Source organism: Phalangium opilio, unplaced genomic scaffold, assembly GCF_054372755.1.
Source record: "Phalangium opilio isolate 3A_F unplaced genomic scaffold, DU_Popi_V2 ptg000209l_1, whole genome shotgun sequence".
Lineage (NCBI taxonomy): Eukaryota > Metazoa > Arthropoda > Arachnida > Opiliones > Phalangiidae > Phalangium > Phalangium opilio.
Window position 1 is genome coordinate 1,576,757 of NW_028324217.1, and position 23,579 is coordinate 1,600,335.

The following is a 23,579-nucleotide window of genomic DNA, read 5'->3' on the forward strand; positions in this document are numbered from 1 at the left end:
GATCTTATCTAATTTATAAACAAACAAGACTGGTTATTTTATTATTTTAACAAATCGTGAAATAAATACTTATAGTGTATAATTAATATTTAAATATTATTATGATACAGTTTTATTTATATAGATACATTATTTAGCGTTTAGAAATTTCCAAATTGCATTCCTTATTTCTTCATTTAACCTTGTTGAACTAATCTGGTACCGGATGTACCAGCAGCATAAGGAACACTCGAAGGTTGTTGTACCAACCTAGTACCGCCAGTACCAGATGTATACTGGACGTTCGAAGGTTGGACTAATCGTGTCCCGCCACCTTGAACTAAACGCGTACCACCGGCGGCGTACTGGACACCACCAGCACTACCTCCACCTTGAACATAGCGAACGCCTCCACCAGATGGTACACCACCTGATTGGACGTATCTAACACCACTACCACCTGAAGGGATGGCACCAGCGGATTGGACGTATCGAACGCCTCCCCCGGCTGGTACACCTGCTGATTGGACGTATCGAACGCCTCCCCCTGCTGGTACACGTCCTGATTGGATGTACTGAACGCCACCACCGGATGGTATTCCACTAGACTGAACGTATCGGACTCCGCCAAGACCACCGGCGGAAGCCACCCCGGGACTGGCAACTACAACTTGTCGTTGAACGCCACCACCGGCAGATTGCGCCACGTAGCGCCCGCCGCCTCTGGAACTAGCGCCACCCCCGCCGCTTTGCATAGTGGCGCCGACTTTGGCCGCGTCTAACTTGCTTTGTAGGTTTTTTAAGAAAACAGTTCCTTGTCCATTTTGGTTGACGGTGATCGATTTACCGGCGGTGCCGCTGTTGGCTCCCGTTCTCATGCGACCGCCTCCTCCTGCACCCCCTCGACGGACTTTGGAGCCTCCTTTATTGGCGACCTTGGCGTTACCCACCGCTCCTCCGCGAACGTTGCCAGATCCCCTACCTCTTCCCGCGCCACCACCGCCCACTCTACCTCCTCCACCCTTGCCTCCACCTCTTCCAACACCTACACTTTTGCCGCCACCCGCACCAATGTTACCGTTTCCTTTCTTGCCTCCTTTGCCTTTAGAAGCGCCACCAACACGAGCGTTTCCGCCAGCACCTCTATTATTTCCTCCACCCCCTCCACCGCCCATGTTTCCTCCACCCCCTCCCATATTTCCTCCGCCTCCCATGTTTCCTCCACCCATATTTCCTCCGCCTCCCATGTTTCCTCCACCCATATTACCTCCTCCACCCATATTTCCTCGACCTCCCATGTTTCCTCCACCCATATTTCCTCCACCACCTCCCATATTTCCTCCACCTCCCATGTTTCCTCCACCACCTCCCATGTTTCCTCCACCGCCTCCCATGTTTCCTCCACCCATATTTCCTCCACCGCCTCCCATGTTTCCTCCACCCCCTCCCATGTTTCCTCCACCGCCCATGTTTCCACCGCCTCCCATGTTTCCTCCACCGCCCATGTTTCCACCGCCTCCCATATTTCCTCCACCGCCTCCCATATTTCCTCCACCGCCTCCCATATTTCCTCCACCACCTCCCATGTTTCCTCCACTCATACCGCCATTGGGAAACTGCCCGTTCATCCCTCCATTAGGGAATTGTCCGTTCATCCCTCCATTAGGGTATTGCCCGTTCATCCCACCATTAGGGTATTGCCCGTTCATACCACCATTAGGGTACTGCCCGTTCATACCACCATTAGGGTACTGCCCGTTCATACCACCATTAGGGTATTGCCCGTTCATTCCGCCGTTAGGGTACTGCCCGTTCATACCTCCGTTAGGGTACTGCCCGTTCATACCACCATTGGGGAACTGTCCATTCATCCCGCCGTTAGGGAACTGTCCATTCATCCCGCCGTTAGGGAACTGTCCATTCATCCCGCCGTTAGGGAACTGACCATTCATCCCGCCGTTAGGGAACTGTCCATTCATACCGCCGTTAGGGAACTGACCATTCATCCCGCCGTTAGGGAACTGTCCATTCATACCGCCGTTAGGGAACTGACCATTCATACCACCATTTGGAAATTGTCCATTCATACCGCCGTTAGGGAACTGACCATTCATACCACCATTAGGGAACTGTCCATTCATACCCCCGTTAGGGAACTGTCCATTCATACCCCCGTTAGGGAACTGTCCATTCATACCCCCGTTAGGGAACTGTCCATTCATACCGCCGTTAGGGAACTGACCATTCATACCCCCGTTAGGGAACTGTCCATTCATACCACCATTTGGAAATTGTCCGTTCACGCCTCCATTAGGGAACTGACCACTTATAGTTCCGCCTCCATTTCCTCCCAGACCACCATTCGCGCCTCCATTAGCACCTCCATTTGTGCCTGCATTTCCTCCCAGACCACCATTCGCGCCTCCATTTGTGCCTAAATTTCCTCCCAGACCACCATTCGCGCCTCCATTAGCACCACCATTCGCGCCTCCATTAGCACCTCCATTTGCGCCTGCATTTCCTCCCAGACCACCATTCGCTCCTCCATTAGCACCTCCATTTGCGCCTGCATTTCCTCCCAGACCACCATTCGCTCCTCCATTAGCACCTCCATTTGCGCCTACATTTCCTCCAAGACCACCATTCGCGCCTCCATTAGCACCTCCATTTGCGCCTGCATTTCCTCCCAAACCACCATTAGCACCTCCGTTTCCTCCCAAACCACCATTAGCACCTCCGTTTCCTCCCAGGTCACCATTCGCCCCTGCATTTCCTCCCAGGCCACCATTTGCACCTGCATTTCCTCCCAGGCCACCATTAGCGCCTCCATTTCCTCCCAGACTACCACCAACGCTACCATCGCCTCCTAACTTACCATCTCCTCCCATGCCACCTTTGGCATCTCCGCCAATATTTCCATCTAAATTACCATCTCCTCCCATACCACCGTTGGCACCTCCTCCAATGTTCCCATCTAGTTTACCATCTCCTCCCATGCCACCTTTGGTATCTCCGCCAATATTTCCATCTAACTTACCATCTCCTCCCATACCACCGTTGGCACCTCCTCCAATGCTCCCATCTAGTTTACCATCTCCTCCCATGCCACCTTTGGCATCTCCTCCCAGTTTTCCATCTAATTTACCATCTCCTCCCATGCCAGCACCTCCAAGTTTCCCATCTCCTCCCATGCCAGCACCTCCAAGTTTCCCATCTCCTCCCATGCCAGCACCTCCAAGTTTCCCATCTCCTCCCATGCCAGCACCTCCAATACTCCCATCTCCTCCCATGCCAGCACCTCCAAGTTTCCCATCTCCTCCCATGCCAGCACCTCCAATACTCCCATCTAATTTACCATCTCCTCCCATACCAGCACCTCCAAGTTTACCATCTCCTCCCATGCCAGCACCTCCAAGTTTACCATCACCTCCCATGCCAGCACCTCCAATATTCCCATCTAATTTCCCATCTCCTCCCATTCCAGCACCTCCAAGTTTCCCATCTCCTCCCATTCCAGCACCTCCAAGTTTCCCATCTCCTCCCATGCCAGCACCTCCAATACTCCCATCTAATTTACCATCTCCTCCCATGCCAGCACCTCCAACATTTCCATCTAATTTCCCATCTCCTCCCATTCCAGCACCTCCAAGTTTCCCATCTCCTCCCATGCCAGCACCTCCAACATTTCCATCTAATTTACCATCACCTCCCATTGCTCCATCCATCCCAGGCATTGTACCATTAAATCCCCCTCCCATCCCAGGGAATTTACCATCCATTCCAGGCATTGTACCATTAAATCCCCCACCCATCCCAGGGAATTTACCATCCATTCCAGGCATTGAACCATTAAAACCCCCATCCATCCCAGGGATTTTACCATCCATTCCAGGCATTGTACCATTAAATCCCCCACCCATCCCAGGGATTTTACCATCCATGCCAGGCATTGTCCCATCCATCCCAGGCATTGTACCATTAAATCCCCCACCCATCCCAGGGATTTTACCATCCATCCCAGGCATTGTACCATTCATCCCAGGGAATTTACCGTCCATTCCAGGCATGGTACCATTAAATCCCCCACCCATCCCAGGGAATTTACCATCCATCCCAGGCATTGACCCATTAAATCCCCCATCCATCCCAGGGATTTTACCATCCATGCCAGGCATTGTACCATTAAATCCCCCACCCATCCCAGGGATTTTACCATCCATGCTAGGCATTGAACCATCCATCCCAGGCATTGTACCATTCATCCCTGGGAATTTACCGTCCATTCCAGGCATGGTACCATTAAATCCCCCACCCATCCCAGGGAATTTACCATCCATCCCAGGCATTGAACCATTAAATCCCCCATCCATCCCAGGGATTTTACCATCCATGCCAGGCATTGAACCATCCATCCCAGGCATTGTACCATTAAATCCCCCACCCATCCCAGGGAATTTACCATCCATCCCAGGCATTGTACCATTAAATCCCCCACCCATCCCAGGGAATTTACCATCCATCCCAGGTATTGTACCATTCATCCCAGGCATTGCCCCATCCATCCCAGGCATTGTACCATTAAATCCCCCACCCATCCCAGGGAATTTACCATCCATCCCAGGGATTTTACCATCTGCCCCCATTGAACCATCCATTGCCGGAATTTTTGCGCCCCCACCAAGGTCACCACCAAATTTTCCGTCTCCTCCAATCGATCCACCAGCGCCACCTCCTTCCATTGCTCCACCAGCGCCACCGCCTCCAATCGATCCCCCTGCGCCACCTCCTTCGATTGCTCCACCAGCACCACCACCTCCAATCGAGCCACCAGCACCACCTCCATCAATTGCACCACCTCCGCCTATTTTACCACCTGCGCCTCCGTCTAAAGATCCACCAGCACCACTTCCTCCAATTGATCCACCAGCGCCACTTCCTCCAATCGATCCACCTGCTCCACCTCCTTCAATTGATCCCCCTGCTCCACCTCCTTCAATTGATCCACCAGCACCACTTCCTCCAATCGATCCACCTGCGCCACCTCCTTCAATTGATCCACCAGCACCACTTCCTCCAACTGATCCCCCTGCTCCACCTCCTTCAATTGATCCACCAGCACCACTTCCTCCAATTGATCCCCCTGCTCCACCTCCTTCAATTGATCCACCAGCTCCCCCACCTCCAACTGATCCACCAGCACCTCCACCTCCTAAGTTATACCAAACCCATCCATATTTAATAAAAACTAAATTGAAGCCTGTTTACACAGTCATTTCGAAAACCTCGCAATAAATACAAATAATAATTAATTACCTCCGTCCGCTGAGATAGAGCCACCCGATGCACCTCCACCCGCGCCGCCATCACTTACAACAGCGCCGCCCCCACTTAATTGCGCATTTAAGGCGTTATAATGCCAGGACAAAATTAGCAAAGTCCATAATCGCAATGTTGGACAAAATAGTCGCATATCAACTTAAAACAATTGCCTCGATGGACAATCAATGAAGCGACTGGCGAAATTCGGGGAAAAATAGCGCCAGTTCAAACGAGGATATGTCGTGACAAAGTAACACTAACGTGAAACGAATTAATCAGGTGGGATGTACGGGTAATTATCATTAAGAAATAATAATTAGCAAATAAAAGAAATTTTAATATAAACAGCTAAACAATTGAATGGCGGATGGCGTTCGTAAAAATTTAAAGAGAACGTGAAACGTTTGTAAATCAAGGAATTAAAATACAGGGTGTTCTGCCAACCCACTCATGTACAATACTTCGGTCCAATAATTATTAACCCTCCCGTTTTGGAAGAACACCCTGTATACTTAACCGTTTATTTATTTATTTAATTATTTCACATTTCCTTAAAATTCGTAATGAATTATTCAAATAAATAGATCGAAAAAGAAGGTACAGAGAGCGACTTGTGTGTTTGAGTAGCTGTTATGCAAATAAAATTTCTGCTTGTTTTAATCATTCTTTTAATAACTATGAATATTTCCATCTCTACCTCAAAGTCAATTAAGGATTTTAGCCAGCATTAATTATTCGAAAAATAATTACAAAGTTTAAGCATGACCGTTAAACACGTGTTAGGGTCTTCAGTATGCTGTGGTAATATGACTGGAGTAGAATGTAGAACATTACATTACGTAGTTGGATTTGCATAATATAATATAACAATATTTAGGCTTATAAATACGGTAGTGTAAATGAATTAGAACAAGGTCTTTGACCAAAGATAATTTACAAAAGACGGCATGTGTGTGGAATTTTTAATTAAAACCCAAAATACAATATTATTAATTGAATGATTGTGGAATATACAGCTTGTTAAAAAAGGGTTGTATAAGGTCCTATCAAGAAGTGATATCTAGTTTACTAGGGAGAAGGTTATATAAATTCGCCTGCACATTTATAATCTAGCTCTTTATCTCCAGTCCAAACGTAGACGTAGCCTGTCCGGACTGTTAATCCCCGCCTCCGCCTCTAAATTACAACCAGCTGCAGCATCTCATTGGTTCTTGAAAACTCGTGCACGTCAGCGCGACGCCAATGAGGTAAAAAATTACTTGTATTTTCCTCCGACTGAGGAGAGCTGGCGAAATAGCCCGGGGCCTTCTTTTACGCCCCCCCCCCCTTGTATTTTGAAAGGGGGACTGGCTGGGACTATGGCTCGCGCGAATTAATACTTAGGCATCTTATACCTTCTCCCTAATAAACTATAGATATCACTTCTTGGTTAGGTCCTATAGTTACCATTTTTGTAAAACTCTGAGTGTAATTCGACTAGTGAAATAATTAAAACGTTTCATGCGAATTAACAATTTAATAAATCCATTTATTTATAATAAATAAATAAATAACTTAATTACATATTATTTATATTAAAAGAAGTAAAAAAAAATGTCGTCTCCAAGAAATAATCAAAGCAATTTCGTCTTCATGTTGATTATTTATTTCATTTAACTTATATTCGGGCTGTTCATACTGATTCATGTTTAATTTAATTTTTGGGCGCCCATGGTGAATTTAACATCATGTCAACGGCGGTTTGAATACATTTCTAAGTACGATTAAATTAAAATTAAATTAATATAGGCCTAAATTCCCTGAATTTTATAAATTTTAAACAATAGACTTCTCTGATTGTACAGCGTGAGAATACATGTCTACATTACATTACCGTTGGATTCGATTGAACGTATTGTACAGTACTATCCCAAGCTGTTCCGAGGCAAGCTTGAATCGCATCCATATTCTAATAAACATATTTGTACAAACACCATGCAGGAGCTGCTTCATAACTTATTTCTAAAATATACAGGGTGTTCTTCCAAAAAGGGTTATTATAGGACCGAAGTATGGGAACATGAATGGGATGCGTGGATGGTTAGTTCTATGGGAAATCAACTGAATTTTGAGTGAATCGATGAAATGTTAAATGTAACTTCTATGACCAGTCCTTAGATTTTGATTCAGCCCCCTTTTTGGATTGTAACACCCTGTACAATTGCATTATCTTACAGGTAGCGATTGACCCATGCACATTGTTGGCGGTAAATAATCACTACCGCATTCTTTAATACTTGGCTTCAAAAATAAGTGTAAATAATATGATACAAACGATGATAAAGTTAAATTAAATTAACCAATTGACTATATCAGGGATAGATTTAATTTTAGAAGTAGGAATGGAGTCTAACGGTTAGTATTTACTTCAGTTATTCCGACTCATAGCCCACCCAGTATAGATAGGGCCCCTCCCTCCAACACGTAATGTAACGAAAAGTTTAAATTATCTTATTGGCTGGCTCAGTTTTAAACTACGTTTTGATGACGTTGCTGATGCGGAGACGGCGAAAAATAATGACGTAATTCCTTTTTACCTCTGTCGCTATGACCCTCCCGCCTCAGAATTCTTTCATACCCCCCCCCCAGTTCCGTGAAAGGGGGTCCGTCCGGGACTTTGACGCGCGCCCTGTTCTCCATTCCCACTTCTAAAATTAAATCTATCCCTGACTCTTTAACTTTAGTCCAGTTTAGATCTATGACCGCGTATCTTCCCTGACTGACCTTTAACCCCAATTGAAACCTAAATAAATAATTTATTTTATTACCATTTCGGCAGTTTCTCCGCAAAGTTTACCACCATTATAAGTTTCCATAGCCATTCTAGCCATTTCTAATAAAATCGCCATTCGTTTAATTATGAATATTACTAATAATTAAATTAATTTATACTAATTTTTACTGACCACAATTTCCGGTTAAGGCTGACATATTAAAAATCATTGGCATCATATTGCCAAACTCCGTCGCAATCATTTGACTTATTTGGGGAAAATCGTAGTACATATTTTTAAAGGTGTTAAACAACCTATAACCATTATCAGCCATTTGCATTAATTCCACGAATTCCTTGTCTTTCATACCCATGAAATTTGCCATGAAAGACATCTGTTTGGCCGCGGTCATAAACTGGTCATCTTTACCGTAAACCGAACTTAACACCGCGAATATCATTATTAAGACCGCGACTAGTAAACACGATGCCTTCATATTTTGTCTATTTATGAAATATGAATCAATGATTTCTATTAACGTACGCAACGCATTTTGGGTTCAGTTGAACACCCGAAGTTACACGTGTTTTTAACACTTCCGGTGTACAGGTAAATAATTCACGCGAATTTTCACCTCTTCCGGACTATTAAACTTAGCAACAGTTGATTGAAATTTATAGCCAACACGCCATGACTCAATAGACACTACAGGTAATTTATCTAACCTATAACCCCACAGTTTGTTTGCCCCTATCATTTTATTTTAAAGAAATGTTATACATCTTTGATATAGGCCTGCCTAACTGTTCTTATTATCATAATATTACATTATTTTACTATATAGGCCTACACATTAAATGGGAAATTAGTTAAATTTTATATGCTTATGGATTGTATTATTTGAATTCATTTTAAAACAGCCACAACAAAAATTACTTGTAAAATATATAGGCCTATAATCAGTTTTATATCATTAAAAATCATGCTAAGAATATAGAGACAAAACTTACAGCTTGTGGTGATGACGTATCCTTGGTTGTTTTGACGTTATGTGTTTAATCCAATCAAAGTTCATTAATATCACCATAAGCGCGCACAAAAGTTTATCCAAATGTAGGAGACATTCACAAAAAAGAGGCCATGAAAGTTCATTTAAAATATCCACGAAATTTCATAGAAAACATGCGCAAAAGTTCAACCAAAGGGTCACAGATAAATCCCAATCAGGTCCAATCTTCATCAAATTCAAATATGTCCAGCCGCTTTCTTCATCTTCGACCCCGGCGAGGTCAAATAAATCGCCACAAAATCAACATGGCGTTCGTGAACCACATCCATTCCGTAGATTAGGCCCTGATTAGGCTTAACAAGCTCGAGTCATCAAACCATGTCTATGGTTCAAACTTTGAATACAAACGTTAGGCTTAGCGAAAATATTTCACAACAGAGACCTGCACGGGCCGAGTTTTTCAGGCCCGACCCAAGCCCGGCCCGGTTTTAGAATTTTGAATAAGCCCGAAACCCGGCCCGATTCCGAGTACATAGTTGGTTTTTCGGCCCGGTCCGGCCCGGCCCGTTATATGCATTAATCAAGCCCGGCCCGGCCCGGCCCGACACATTGAATGAATTGAACAGGCCCGGCCCGGCCCGGCCCGTTACACGTAGTTCAGTTGTAATTTTTATATTTTTTTACATAAAATCAATGAATTCAATTCATATTTGGTTTAGCGTCGTGTATTATTCATTTCTTTTGATAATTGTTCGTTACATTTGTACATTTGAAGCTAATACTCATTTAAATTTTCTTTCATTTGAACTTTTGATTAGATGAGAATCAAGTTCGGCCCGGCCCGGCCCGGCCCGTTAACTTCCAAAATTTTAAAAGCCCGACCCGGCCCGGCCCGTTAATTTCCAAAATTTTAAAAGCCCGACCCGGCCCGGCCCGATACAATTTTCAAAAGTGGAAAGCCCGGCTCGGCCCGACCCGATCGGGCCGGGCCTCGGGCCGGACGGGGCTTGAGCCCGGCCCGTGCAGGACTCTGTTTCACAAATCCATGTAAAACGTTTCTTTCGCATGACGAGGGCTCAAATTAAATATTTTAGCTCCTTAAAAAGTTTTATAATTGATTGTAATTAAATTAAGACTTAATTCGGCGTAATTTATTTTAATTTGAAACTTAAAACGGAACAACATTGAATTCGCGCCATCCCGGATGGCCGGATTGCGTCTACAAAACTAAGAGGATTAACACCTCGTACCCGGTTTCTTACACTGTGACTTATTTCTCTAGAGTCTAGACATCGTGGAAACTTTAAAACTTAATATTTTCTATACCATATATTAATTAATGAGTTATTATAGTCAAATTTAGTTTAATTAAACCAAACGAAAGTAATTTTTCTTTTTACCACACGAAATTTTGTATAAAAATATTTTTTTTTCCTTTTTACTCCATGTTTCCTCCAGTCAACCAAGTGTTTAAGCTCCTAGGCAAAAACTGTCAAAATCTGACCAATAAGAAAATTTGAGAAAAACATATTTTAATTAAGTTTTTGCATCCAATTAGCTTACAAATTATATCCAAAATTATTTATACGAACTTAATTGATAATTTAAAACCAATTTCATAGAATCTCTCACTATATATTTTTACAAAATAGGCATATTTTGAACCCATAATAATGTGTCATACATGTTCAAACGTAAATAATTAAAATAAACTAATTAAACTAATTTTGTTAAATTGACACAAGAAACCGATTCTGTAAAATGTTATTGCTGATCTAAAATAAAAATATCACAAAAATCCAAACACATTTTTGTTAAAACATCAATTTAAGGTAAAATTAACATTTTATCAACTAATGCCGAACATCGAACTCCACCATCGCGAAAAATCCACTCTCAGGCCCTTCCAAAGGTCAGAAACGTGCTTAAAACAACCTGATACCCAAGTTGCAAACACTCCAGCACTGATACTAACTTCCAGAGCTAAAAAAACCCATATTTAACGGAAAAAACCATGAAAAACAACGTACCACCGTTAAAATTAAGATCAAACCTTTTTAATTCACTCTAAAATTAATTCAATTCAATTCAGTTCAATTCAAAGTGAAATAAAGACGAGGAAACGTGTTTAAAATATTCAAATCTTTAATAAGTTGCTGTAGGAATAATTTTGTTTATTTTTATTTCCAAAAGATTAAAAATAGACATGAAAGGTCAAAGTTGAAAAAAAAACAGAACAAATAATTAAAAATAAAATAATTTTTTTTTCTAGATTGCATAGGGATTAAAATGAATTAATTCAAATTCTAGAATGAATATAAATATTCATTCAATATTCATAAATGAGATTATTATATTTTATTTTGAATAAATTCACGTCACGTCACGTGACGTCAGGATTCAATTTTCTAATTTAATTAATTTCATGATAATTTGTTCTTAATTTTCTTTATTTAAATACAATAGTGTCAAAGAATAAACTATATTTAACTATGATTATATTTCATTAACTATTTTAATTAATTTTAATTATATTAAGGAACAACCGCAAGTATCGCACGATTTCTTTGGCGAAGTCAACCAGGAAAATTTAACATTGCTTTGAATTTCATCGTTGTCAACATTGTTAGCTTGAACCGTTACTGTCTGGACTAATTCCATCGAACCGTCTCCGTTAACGTCAGCCAAAAGAACTAAGATGACAAGGAATATATATTGTTCTTAAGGGACTGACAAGTCTTACAAGCTATTCCCCCTCTGATATCAGATATCTCAAATCAGGAAAACGAGATCAGTTTTTTTTTTACTCACCAGAGGGATTTCTCTTGTACAAATCGGGTTCACAACCGTCATCTGAAATAAATTTAAGTTACGTAAAAAGGAATTTAATTAGAGTTAATAGTAATTAATTAAAATTAAAACATATTTTTAACTACTAAAATTAAAATTGAGTAGAATTAAAATAAAAATAACTGCAATTAAATTTAAAATAACTGGAATTAAATTAAAAATAACTGCAATTAAATTAAAAATAACTGCAATTAAATTAAAAATAACTGCAATTAAATTAAAAAAAACTGCAATTAAATTTAAAAAACTGCAATTACATTTAAAAAACTGCAATTAAATTTAAAAAAACTGCAATTAAATTTAAAGTAACTACAGTTAAATTAAATTAAAAGTAACTACAGTTAAATTAAATTAAAAGTAACTACAGTTAAATTAAATTAAAAGTAACTACAGTTAAATTAAATTAAAAGTAACTACAGTTAAATTAAATTAAAAGTAACTACAGTTAAATTAAAAATAACTGCAATTAAATTTAAAAAAATTGCAGTTAAATTTAAAAAAACTGCAGTTAAATTAAAAAAACTGCAGTTAAATTAAAAAAACTGCAGTTAAATTAAAAAAACTGCAGTTAAATTAAAAATAACTACAGTAAAATTAAAAATAACTACAGTAAAATTAAAAATAACTACAGTAAAAATTCAGCATGCACTTACTTGTGCATTTGGTCATAAGTGGGATAACCAACAGTGTATCAAACGATACATTTTTATCACATTCTAACATAAGGAACTTCTCTTCAAGCTGATAGACACCAGCCACCGATGCCGACATTCCCTTTGAACTATCTTCAGATATAACTGACAGATCCTGCAAGAAAACACGCCAATTACAATCAAACCCAAAGAAAAACTGAAACAGAAAACAATACAAGTACTTGAACAGCGGGACTCAATGTCCTGATGAGAAGGCCATCTTTAGCACCATTAGCATTGACAGCCGCGTAAATAAAGGTCGAAGTCTGATTAACAAAAGTGTAGTTGAACAAGGCTTGACCATTGCTTTCGTCAATGATAATTAACTGCATTAGAGAACAACAGGGGAATTATTTTACAATGTCCCCAATAAGGTAAGGCGCCAAGTCCTTACAGTTGTTTTCTTTGAATCGGTTGCATCTTCAGCCAGAACCGCGACGCATTGAACAGATTCATTCAAAAACCTTCCACTGGTTGCGTCACTATCAACCAAACCAATAAAAACCCACCTTAAAAAACCGGTTTTTCTTTGTTTTAACAAAGGATGTTAATTAAGTCTTACATTGGGACCAAATCAGAGGGCAAATCAAAAGTCCAAGCCGTTTCATTGTCACTGTTGACCAATCGAACTATATGTCCGTTTTTCGTCACCAATATCTGATGAAAGTCATCATCAACATCTCCGTCTTTCTTCACAGGGACACTCAAAATATCCAAGAGACTATTGTCCTTTTCGAGACTGTGAAGTGTTCGCGTGTCCAAGGCATCAAATGAAATGGCCTCAGAAGCACCTTGAGGACCATGTCCGCATAAATTGTCCATGGGAACTGACCAAATGTTTTCTAATTCGACAGATGATTAGTTTTGGGTAAGTAAGTAAGTTCCGTCGTACTTGTACTTGAGAGTTGTACTGACTTACCAAAGCCAGTTTTATCCATGCAAGAGAAAACCAAGTGGTTCTGATTTTCAAAAGACCATGGAACGATCTTCTTGGGGACACTTGTGCAAGCCGTTAAGGTGACCGTGTTCAAAACTTGACCGGATGAACCGGAAATGATGTAAAGAACGTGTTCCGATCCCTCAACTCCGGCGACGTAAATTTCATTGATTGTGTTGTTATCACAATCGGACCCAATACTCGGAACAGAGAGTTCGGTTGGCGACCAGGTCTTATTGTGGTTATGAACGTACCATTCAATATGTCCTATACAAACGGGACATAATTTGAGTAAATGTCCCCCTGAAACCGTCCCGTTTAGCCACAGTAAACGCACCATCATTGGCCCTAAAACTAGCCATTCGTCCGCTTTTGTCAACAGCCAGGCACATTATTGGTCCATCTACGGTTGTTCGGAAACCATTGGCGCAAACTAAACTAGCGGGACTATCAGAAAGGGACATTTCCCAGAGTCGACTCCCGTCTAAAGCATTGAGCGATATGAATCCATTCAAAGTAGCGTTTGTGGGTGATTGGTACCCGAAAATGATTGACCCCGACTTTTGGTCAAGTTTCGCGAATCCGAATTGCGTTGTCAGATCTATAAGGTCATAAATTATCCTTTTAAAACGCTTCCGAGTGTTAAGGTACTTCAACCTTGCTTATAATGTAGGGCTAACTCTAACATTACGCTAACAGACCTTGAAAGGTAATCCGTCAACATCTACCACAGGATTGTTTATTCTAACTCTAGACCAAGGACAATTTCACTCTTTCCACGTCATGTGTTTGTCTCTCCCTCCCCAACAAGACAAGGATAGTCCCTAACACTAACCATCTACCCTAAGTTGTTTATTGAAACTAAAGACCGAAGACCACATGGTCCTTGTTTGTCTATCCCTCCCCATCAAGGCAAAGATGGTTCCTAACACTAACCATCTACCCCAAGATTGTTTTTTGAAACTAAAGACCAAAGACCACATGGTCCTTGTTTGCCTATCCCTCCCCATCAAGACAAGGATGGTTCAGAACACTATCCATCTACCCTAAAATTGTTTATTGAAACTCTGGGCCAAGGACCCTTGTTTGTCTCTCCTTCCCCATCCAGACAAGGATGGTTCCTAACACTAACCATCTACCCCAGGATTGTTTATTGAAACTCTGGGCCAAGGACCCTTGTTTGTCTCTCCTTCCCCATCCAGACAAGGATGGTTCCTAACACTAACCATCTACCCCAGGATTGTTTATTGAAACTCTGGGTCAAGGACCCTTGTTTGTCTCTCCTTCCCCATCCAGACAAGGATGGTTCCTAACACTAACCATCTACCCCAGGATTGTTTATTGAAACTCTGGGCCAAGGACAACATGACCCTTGTAATTGTTTGCCCCTCCCCATCAAGATAAAGATGGTTCCTAACACTAACCATCTACCCCAGGATTGTTTATTGAAACTCTGGGCCAAGGACAACATGACCCTTGTAATTGTTTGCCCCTCCCCATCAAGATAAAGATGGTTCCTAACACTAACCATCTACCCCAGGATTGTTTACTAAAACGTCAGACCAAGGACAATATGACCCTTGTTTGTCTGTCCCTCCCCATCGAGGCAAGGATGGTTCCTAACACTAACCACCTACCCCAGGATTGTTTATTGAAACTTCAGACCAAGGACAATATGGCCCTTGTTTGTCTGTCCCTCCCCATCAAGACAAAGATGGTCCAAAACACTCACCATAACTTTGAAGTGGGAATTCCCAGTTCTTCCCAGGGTTGTCGAGATATCTGGGTAGTTTACACGGAATAAGCCACCCAAAGGCAATGATAAAGAGTGCGCATTGAAGAAGGGATAGGACAAAGCAGACTTTCCTCAACGGGGACATCGGGGCCTTTTCAGATTTGCCACCAACGCTGGTTTTGGCTTCTTCCAGATCTTTTGTGCTACTTAAAGTACTTTCGAGCGCCCCATTTTTGATGGGAACGGCGTTAACCGTTCCTTTAATGCCGGCTAAATGCGTTTCATCTTCGTCACTGTGAATGCCTTGAGATACTGGTAGGTACTCGCCTTGAGTACCGTTCACCTTCATGTTGAGTTCGTTATTTGTTTGCCTACAAGTGCAATTGTAAACACTTTATGGTACAATAGAGTGGTAACGAAAGGGGAGGAGCTACGGAGACATGACGTCAATATTGGTAGTCACTCTAAATAGGGAGTTGGCAGCACTACGTCATGCAACGTCAGGCTACCTTCCATTAGTGCTAAAAAACATACCAGGAGGAGGGGCTTATATAGCTTTCATTCTGTTAAAAAAAACATACCATAATGGCGCTGGGGGCGGAGTTAAGCCCGAATTGCCAAGTCCCTATTGTTTGCCTACAAGTGCAATTGTAAACACTTTATGGTACAATAGAGTGGTAACGAAAGGGGAGGAGCTACGGGGACGTGACGTCAATATTGGTCGTCACTCTAAACTGTACAGCCTGCGGTGACGACTTCCAATATGGCCGCCAAAAGGTAGGTAAGAGATAGGAGGGTGTGACGTCACGAGCAAGTTCGTGGTAGCGGACTTACTAAGTTACTATGGCAAAATTTCACGTAAGCATTATGGCAAATTTTGCGACAGTATAATGTTTCGCGCCCTATCTAAAAATCGCACATTCACAAACCATAGTGCTATAGTCTGGCTTGAAAAGAACATAGACTATCACAAAAACCTATATAAATCCCGTAAAAAAACTCAAGACACTAAAATGCAAATACAGAATACACTAATTAAATGTATTAATTATGTAGTTTTTAGTCCGAAATCGTCTAAAACGCCACAAAAACATTAGACTAATGGCACCCCATGTTATTTCCCCATAGAGCTTAATACAGCCGCTGCCATTACCCTTTACTATATAACTTAAAATATTTAAAAATCAAAACTTACTCCATGATTAGTGATTAGTGATTAATTAATGTAATTTATGTGAACTAAACTATGATTAATTAATATTAAATGAAGTACAAGCGTCAACGGTACAGCCAAAAGGACTGTACCACAACTGGTTTGATCGAAAATGGTATTTTATCTTTACTAAAAGGCAAAAATGTATGTGTACTATAATGTACAGTACGTAAGATAATGGTAGCTGTACTGTATGTCATATAGCAAAAGAGGCAAGGGCATAAATGAAACAACACCTGCGACTAGATTTTGCAGCAGCAGTTTACGCAGAAAAAACATCAAAACATAATATTTGAAACCTTAAACAAAACTGGGATAATTTCACCCCGGAAGATTGGAGATTAACTTGACTATAATAACTAACAGTTTTAAATGGAATTTATCAATTGGGGGTCAAAGGTAAATGGTGAAATTTGGTTCACATGCACTTGAAAAGTTTAATCATTTCATTTAAATTCAGGGTAAAAGGTTAAAGATCAACTGAATAACCAGCAACAGAACACTTAACTACAATTTAGTACTATTTTTTTAAGAATGTAAAATTTCCCTCTCCCTAAATTATCGCCATTTGCACAAATATTATAAATTTCCGAAGGTTTATGTGCTATTTTGATAAGAGTATTTTATAAACAACATAAACTTTGTTGCATAAGCAGCCGAGTGTACATGTACTTAAAACATTGAATTTAACCAGTTTTAATTCTATTAATAAATTAAGTTTCAGCTAGTACAATGAATGAGCATATTTTCAAGGTTTTTCTAAATATATATTTTAAATTTACGTTTCAAGGCTATTAAATATTCGCAATCTATAACCGTTACTTAAAAAAATGTAAATTTAATTTTACTAAGCCTCGGCTCGTAGCCCAATTGTTTGTTTATCATGCAAAATCAGTAAATCCGTCCATATGTTAACCCAATTTTAAATCGCGTTGATTGAAATATAAAAAATTGTAAATTACTTACCCACAATAATAAATAAATAAACATCTAATTAATAAATAACTTGTATATAATTTTAATTGTACCGAATTACAGCGTTACAATAGACTCCGATTAACTGCGCTAATTATGTTAGCGTCGGCTGCTTAAAATGATTGCGAAATATCACCACTTCAAACAAAGGGATATAATTGGCTAAATTACATTATCATATTTTAGAGCAAAAACTGGCGTCACGTTACCATGGCAATTACGCACTCACCACACACCACCTAGTGGTTGAAAATTTATCCGCTCGTGTTTCAAATAAAGCGTGCTCAAATTTAACTTAAGTAATTAAATTTAAAGTGAAATTCAATTACCAATGGAAGGTGTAAATAACGAGGAAGATCTTCAAGCATTATTTGAAAGTTTACAAGGCGAAGTTTCTCCGGAACAATGGGAAATGTATAAAGAACTAAAGCGTGTGGTAAGCCTTGGCTTTTTTTTTTTTTTTGAAATTCAAAATAGTTAGGCCCGCTTTGGCGCCAGATTTAAATCGTAGTTTTGCATGGGGGTCCGTCCGTAGGGAGAAGGTTTAATTTGTAGCGATGGTAGTGATATCTCAGAGGATGAATTGGAAGATTCTCCTGGAAAACCCTCGAGTTCTAGATCCTCTTCAAACCTTGAAAAAGGTATTGAGAAAATGGCTATTGATCAAGCCAATGTTAGTAGCGGAGGAGAAGAAGATTCTGAAGATGAATCTAAGCAATCTCCGCAACCTTGGGAAGAAAATTTAACCGTAAAATACCTTGATGGTGAAATAACATTCGATGATTTCACCAAAATTATGGAAAAGCACAATGTAGATGAAGATAAACAGTCTGACAAAGAAGTCAGCGGAGCTGAAACTGAGACTAGAGAAGGTGCTGGTGTAACTACTGAGAAAAGTGTTTCAGCCGGAGACCAATTCGAAGAAGATTTCCAGGAGTTTAAGAAGAAACGCAAGATGAAACGTCGGGGGCAATTGCCAAAAGATTTGCAGGGTTTAATGGGGGAAGCCAATTTATGTTTTGCACGCGGGGATAAAGAAGATGCGGTTAAAATGTGCATGGAGGTTATTCGTCTTGCACCAAGAGCTGCGGAACCTTTTCAAACATTGGCGATGATTTACGAAGAAATGGGTGACATGGAGAAAACATTTCAAGTAAGTGAGATTTTAGGGTTAACGCTAAGCCTTTGAAATTAACCAAGGCTTAGCGACTGAAGATAATAAACAAAGATTAAAAAAAAAGCGGTTCAAATCAGTTTTAAAGTTAAATTATGGTTAATATCCTTTAGTTTTCTTTAATTGGAGCGTATCTTAACCCTAATAATCTTGAAGAATGGTCGCTAAGCCTTTGAAATTGATACGGGACTTGACCAAGGCTTAGCGACGGAAAATAATAAATAAAGATTAAAAAAAATGCGGTTTAAATCAGTTTTAAAGCTAAATTATGGTTAATACCCTTTAGTTTTCTTTAATTGGAGCGTATCTTAACCCTAATAATCTTGAAGAATGGTCGCTAAGCCTTTGAAATTGATACGGGACTTGACCAAGGCTTAGTGACTGGACTGAAGATAATAAACAAAGATTAAAAAAATGCGGTTTAAATCAGTTTTAAAGTTAAATTATGGTTAATACACTTTAGTTTTCTTTAATTGGAGCGTATCTTAACCCTAATAATCTTGAAGAATGGTCGCTAAGCCTTTGAAATTGATACGGGACTTGACCAAGGCTTAGTGACTGAAAATAATAAACAAAGATTAAAAAAATGCGGTTTAAATCAGTTTTAAAGTTAATTATGGTTAATACGATTTAGTTTTCTTTAATTGGAGCGTATCTTAACCCTAATAATGTTGAAGAATGGGTCAAAATAGCGTTAATGTGTCTTGACAGAGGAAATTTGAGAATGGCGGCTTCTTGCTATACAAATGGTTAGATATAAACATTTAGAAACCCTGGGCCACCCAAAAAAGAACATATATTGATTCAGATATTAAAATAATTAGCAATTAGATGCGACAATAAGAATATAAACTTAATCTGGCGTCGATGTACTATTTACGAAGAATTGGGTGAAAAGAAAAACGCGGTTCGCGGCTACGAAGCCATTTTGAATCAATTAGAACCGGAGCAATACGAACTTGCAATTCAATTATGCAGAGTAATTGCCAAAATTTATAACGAAAGTGGCGATGTTCGTTCTGCCATTAAAGTTATGGAGAAAACGGGGCCAAAATGCGCGGAATATTTTACACCCGAAGATGTTAATATTCTCGTAGAATTACAAATGAATGAGAAAATGTTTCTATCTGGAATACAAACCATTTGTTTCTATTGCGGAGTTAATTTTGATGAAATTAAACCTGATAATATTAACGAAGAAACATTAAAAACAGCCACGAAGTAAGATTTATTTAATCCCTTTTTGTTTTCAGTTAAATTAACAATTAATTTCAGGTGTAATGTACCTGAAAATCTGCCGATAGATCTACAAAGTAAATTAGCAGTTTGCCTAATTAGATTGAATCTTTTCAATCTTGCACTTGTAAGTAAAAGTTCTTTCGTTTACTTTTATTTCAGGGGGATTTTTTTGTGAAGGCCAAGGCTTAAAATGTATTTTAGGAACAATAATTAGTTTAATTACTAATTTAGGGTAATAATTTCTTAACCTCGGTTGAAACTGCAATTAATACTAGATTAGATTGACTATAGATCAATTATAATTGCGTTTTGAAATCGAAAATCGTGATTAATTAGAGCAAAGGGTTAGGTTGTAACTATTAAAACAAGATGGGCCCGGCTACATTAGGTTTTTGCGAAAGCCGAGGCTTAATAGGCGATTTTAAAAATTACGTTTCACAGGTGCGCGCGCAGAAATATGGGAGGGAAAAATGCCTTCTATCTCTGCTTTTTATCTCGGCTACATATTTTGTATAGGGGACTTTTTGAAAAGGCTTATTAGAGCAATGGGTTAGGTTGTAACTATTAAAACAAGATGGGCACGGCTACATTAGGTTTTTGCGAAAGCCGAGGCTTAATAGGCGATTTTAAAAATGACGTTTCACAGGTGCGCGCGCAGAAATAAGGGAGGGAAAAATGCCTTCTATCTCTGCTTTTTATCTCGGCTACATATTTTGTATAGGGGACTTTTTGAAAAGGCTTATTAGAGCAAAGGGTTAGGTTGTAATTATTAAAACAAGATGGGCACGGCCACATTAGGTTTTTGCGAAAGCCAAGGCTTACTTTCAATTTACGAATACGATACTTGCCCCTTAACCGCTATTTTTGGCCTATTTAAGGAAGTAGCCACCCCAATTTACAAAGAAAGTCCGGAAGAAATGGGGGATTTATTTTTAGACATAGCCGAAGCCTATATGGAAATGAAAGGCTATAAAGATGCCCTCGCCATCTTGGAAATTTTGATTAAAACCCAAAACTACAACTTAGCAGCCGTATGGTTGAGATACGGCGAATGTTTACACGCTCTTTCGCGTCTTGAAGACGCGGTCAAAGCTTATCGTACTGTAATCGAGATGGCGCCATTACATTTTGAAGCCCGCAAAGTTTTATCTGATATTTTAACGGAACTCGGGAAATTTGATGAAGCGATCTTTGCTTTGAAACAAGATTATGTTGAAGGCGATTCTGATGGATTAATTATTGTAAGTTTAATGTTTAATTATGGTAATTAAGATATTTAATTATGGATTTAATTAATTTAGGATGGGAAATTGTTAATGAAACAATGCATTTTATTGTATGATCACGGAAAATGGGATGAATTTCGGAATAGAGTTAAATTATTGTTTACTTGTAATTGTTATCCCGTTACCACACCTATGGAGTATATGAGTAAGCCCCAATTAACCTTGTTAATTAATCTAATTAATCTAATTTAATTTCCTTTAGTTTGTATATCAAATCTTAAATGCAAAGGTCGCCTTGAAAGTTTGAGGGAAATTGCTAATACAATTGATAGTTCTTGTAAGTTTAATTAATTATTTTAATTAGCGCGTTAATTAAGGTTAATTATTAACTAATTAATAGCTGGACATCCGAAATTTGTTAATACCGAGTTTGATTGGGAAGAATTATGGGCGTTTTATCGCAAAACTTGGCAGAAATTGTATGATTTGAAAGCTTATGACGAACTGGAAATAATTTCAATTCGTCAATTAACTAATAAACTTCTTCATAAAATTAACGCCATTGTTAAGGTAAGTTAATTATAATTAAAATTAATTACTTAATATTAATATAATCATTTTTAATTATTTTATTTAGGATATTGAGTTCATGGCGTTTCTTGCTTGTTATTACGCCCAAAAAATGGATAGTGCTTATATTTTAATTAAAAATTTTGCCTTTAAGGTATATTTAAGTTAATTTTTTAATTAGCTAATTAATTAATTAATTAGGAATATTAATTAATTAAGTTTAATTATAGCAATTGGAATCCAATCAAATTTGGAATTTATTATGTCAAATTGTTTCCTATAATCAAGATGTCCGCCATAATAGATTTTGTTTGAGATTAATGTTAAAAGTAAGTTAATTAATTCTAATTAATTATTTAGATTAATTTAATTAATTATATATTCATTTAAGCATCAAGAACATAAAGCTCTTAGTTTATTTAATGGTCACACTGCTTTGGTGGTCGGAAGTTATAAACACGCTTTAGGTAAATTTTAATTAAGTTAATTAAAATAATTAATTTAAATTTTAATTAAGTTAATTAAAATAATTAATTTCAATTTTAATTAAAATAATTAATTTCAACTTTAATTAAGTTAATTAAAATAATTAATTTCAATTTTAATTAAGTTAATTAAAATAATTTATTTCAACTTTAATTAAGTTAATTAAAATAATTTATTTCAATTTTAATTAAGTTAATTAAAATAATTAATTTCAATTTTAATTAAGTTAATTAAAATAATTTATTTCAATTTTAATTAAGTTAATTAAAATAATTTATTTCAATTTTAATTAAGTTAATTAAAATAATTAATTTAGTTTAATTGAAATTTTAATTAATTTAATTAAAATAATTAATTTAATTTAATTTTATAGGAGAATATATGTATTTATATAATGAATATTCCGATGACCCTCTTTTGACCTTTTGTATTGGATTATCCTTTATGCAATTGGCAATTCAAAAGTTTTCAACAAAGAAAAGTTCCCTGGTTGCACAAGTAATTAAATTTTAATTATTTTTAAAGCTAATTATCTCGGGTTTTAATTAATGCAGGGCTAAGTTTAAGGTACCACTAGATAGAGGAGAATTTGGGCTATCACACCCTAAATTATTTTACCTGTACCTTTAAAATTAACGGAGATATTACATTAGGAACTTAACATTAACCTTAATGTTTTCCGACTTTAATTGTTTTAAAATCAGGGATTGGCGTTTCTGAAACGTTATTGGATGTTAAGAGGGGAATGCCAGGAAGTTTACTATAATCTTGGACGTGCCATGCACGGAATGGGTCTTCCAACATTGGCAATTTTCTATTATAAGAAGGCATTATCATTACCACCCGCTGACGGAGAAGTCATGGTAAGGCTTGATTATTTTTATTTTAATTCCTATTATTCTGGGATGGGATGCCGGTAAGTCCAACACAGGGTTGTAATAATACTTGGAGATCCTTAAAGAGTCAGGGAAATTGAAATAGTAAATCTGTGGCAACCCTGAAATACAAAATAATACGTTTTTACTTTTGCGCGATTTATATCGGAGGTAAAAGTATTGGCTTGACCCGTTCTGACTGGTTGCCATTTTTTCTTCACACTAAAATATTAATCCTCGTGTTTATTAAAACCCTAAAAGCACATACGTACGTTAGTTATTTAAAAATACTATATGTGTACTGTTTTATTATATAAAACAAACAGGGTACTTTGGATCTTTGCCGTGAAATATCTTATAACCTGAGTCTAATCTACCAAGCATCGGGTTCCGATGATTTGGCGAGATACTACATCCAAAAATACTGCGTCGTTTAATGTTTAAAATTAACTACAAACGACACAAAAATGTAAATAAGCCCCTCCCCCGTCTCCCATCCCGTTTTTAACGTAAATAAAAAAATAAATATAAACACAAACACAATCAT

At 38.5% G+C, this 23,579-nt stretch overlaps 4 protein-coding genes across 11 annotated transcripts; 1 reads left to right on the top strand and 3 right to left on the bottom strand.

Annotated features, from left to right (window-relative positions):
- Nucleotides 1-157: 157 nt before the first annotated feature.
- LOC149618244 (uncharacterized) lies at nucleotides 158-9,488 on the bottom strand. 8 transcript variants are annotated; one of them, XM_089855347.1, is made up of 4 exons: nucleotides 9,062-9,488; nucleotides 2,618-5,188; nucleotides 2,510-2,587; nucleotides 158-2,359 (listed from the first exon to the last, which is right to left on the bottom strand). In XM_089855347.1, the coding sequence occupies exons 2-4, from the start codon at nucleotides 4,716-4,718 to the stop codon at nucleotides 177-179; spliced, it is 4,362 nt and encodes a 1,453-aa protein (XP_089711473.1). In that variant the 5' UTR covers nucleotides 4,719-5,188; nucleotides 9,062-9,488; the 3' UTR covers nucleotides 158-176. The 8 variants fall into 8 exon arrangements, with proteins under 8 accessions (XP_089711473.1, XP_089711471.1, XP_089711469.1 ...); XM_089855345.1 differs by having other exon boundaries at nucleotides 158-3,532; nucleotides 3,623-5,188; XM_089855343.1 differs by having other exon boundaries at nucleotides 158-3,145; nucleotides 3,179-5,188.
- Nucleotides 5,566-9,066, bottom strand: LOC149618245 (uncharacterized). The gene is made up of 5 exons (XM_089855414.1): nucleotides 8,244-9,066; nucleotides 8,106-8,170; nucleotides 7,513-7,578; nucleotides 7,172-7,246; nucleotides 5,566-7,051 (listed from the first exon to the last, which is right to left on the bottom strand). The coding sequence occupies exons 1-5, from the start codon at nucleotides 8,545-8,547 to the stop codon at nucleotides 6,992-6,994; spliced, it is 570 nt and encodes a 189-aa protein (XP_089711540.1). The 5' UTR covers nucleotides 8,548-9,066; the 3' UTR covers nucleotides 5,566-6,991.
- Nucleotides 9,489-11,183: 1,695 nt separating the features above from the next.
- Nucleotides 11,184-17,659, bottom strand: LOC149618246 (uncharacterized). Its single transcript, XM_089855501.1, has 10 exons — nucleotides 17,454-17,659; nucleotides 15,272-15,645; nucleotides 13,877-14,140; nucleotides 13,522-13,806; nucleotides 13,165-13,444; nucleotides 12,997-13,084; nucleotides 12,785-12,928; nucleotides 12,564-12,717; nucleotides 11,872-11,913; nucleotides 11,184-11,753 (listed from the first exon to the last, which is right to left on the bottom strand). Exons 2-10 carry the CDS (start codon nucleotides 15,621-15,623, stop codon nucleotides 11,590-11,592), a joined length of 1,773 nt encoding a protein of 590 aa, XP_089711627.1. The 5' UTR covers nucleotides 15,624-15,645; nucleotides 17,454-17,659; the 3' UTR covers nucleotides 11,184-11,589.
- A 68-nt stretch (nucleotides 17,660-17,727) lies between these two features.
- LOC149618247 (general transcription factor 3C polypeptide 3) lies at nucleotides 17,728-23,575 on the top strand. Its single transcript, XM_089855496.1, has 15 exons — nucleotides 17,728-17,898; nucleotides 17,998-18,615; nucleotides 19,271-19,385; nucleotides 19,461-19,857; nucleotides 19,912-19,999; nucleotides 20,754-21,116; nucleotides 21,177-21,306; nucleotides 21,364-21,438; nucleotides 21,502-21,671; nucleotides 21,739-21,825; nucleotides 21,902-22,000; nucleotides 22,063-22,138; nucleotides 22,531-22,655; nucleotides 22,862-23,020; nucleotides 23,359-23,575. The coding sequence occupies exons 1-15, from the start codon at nucleotides 17,794-17,796 to the stop codon at nucleotides 23,467-23,469; spliced, it is 2,718 nt and encodes a 905-aa protein (XP_089711622.1). The 5' UTR covers nucleotides 17,728-17,793; the 3' UTR covers nucleotides 23,470-23,575.
- The last annotated feature ends 4 nt before the right edge of the window (nucleotides 23,576-23,579 follow it).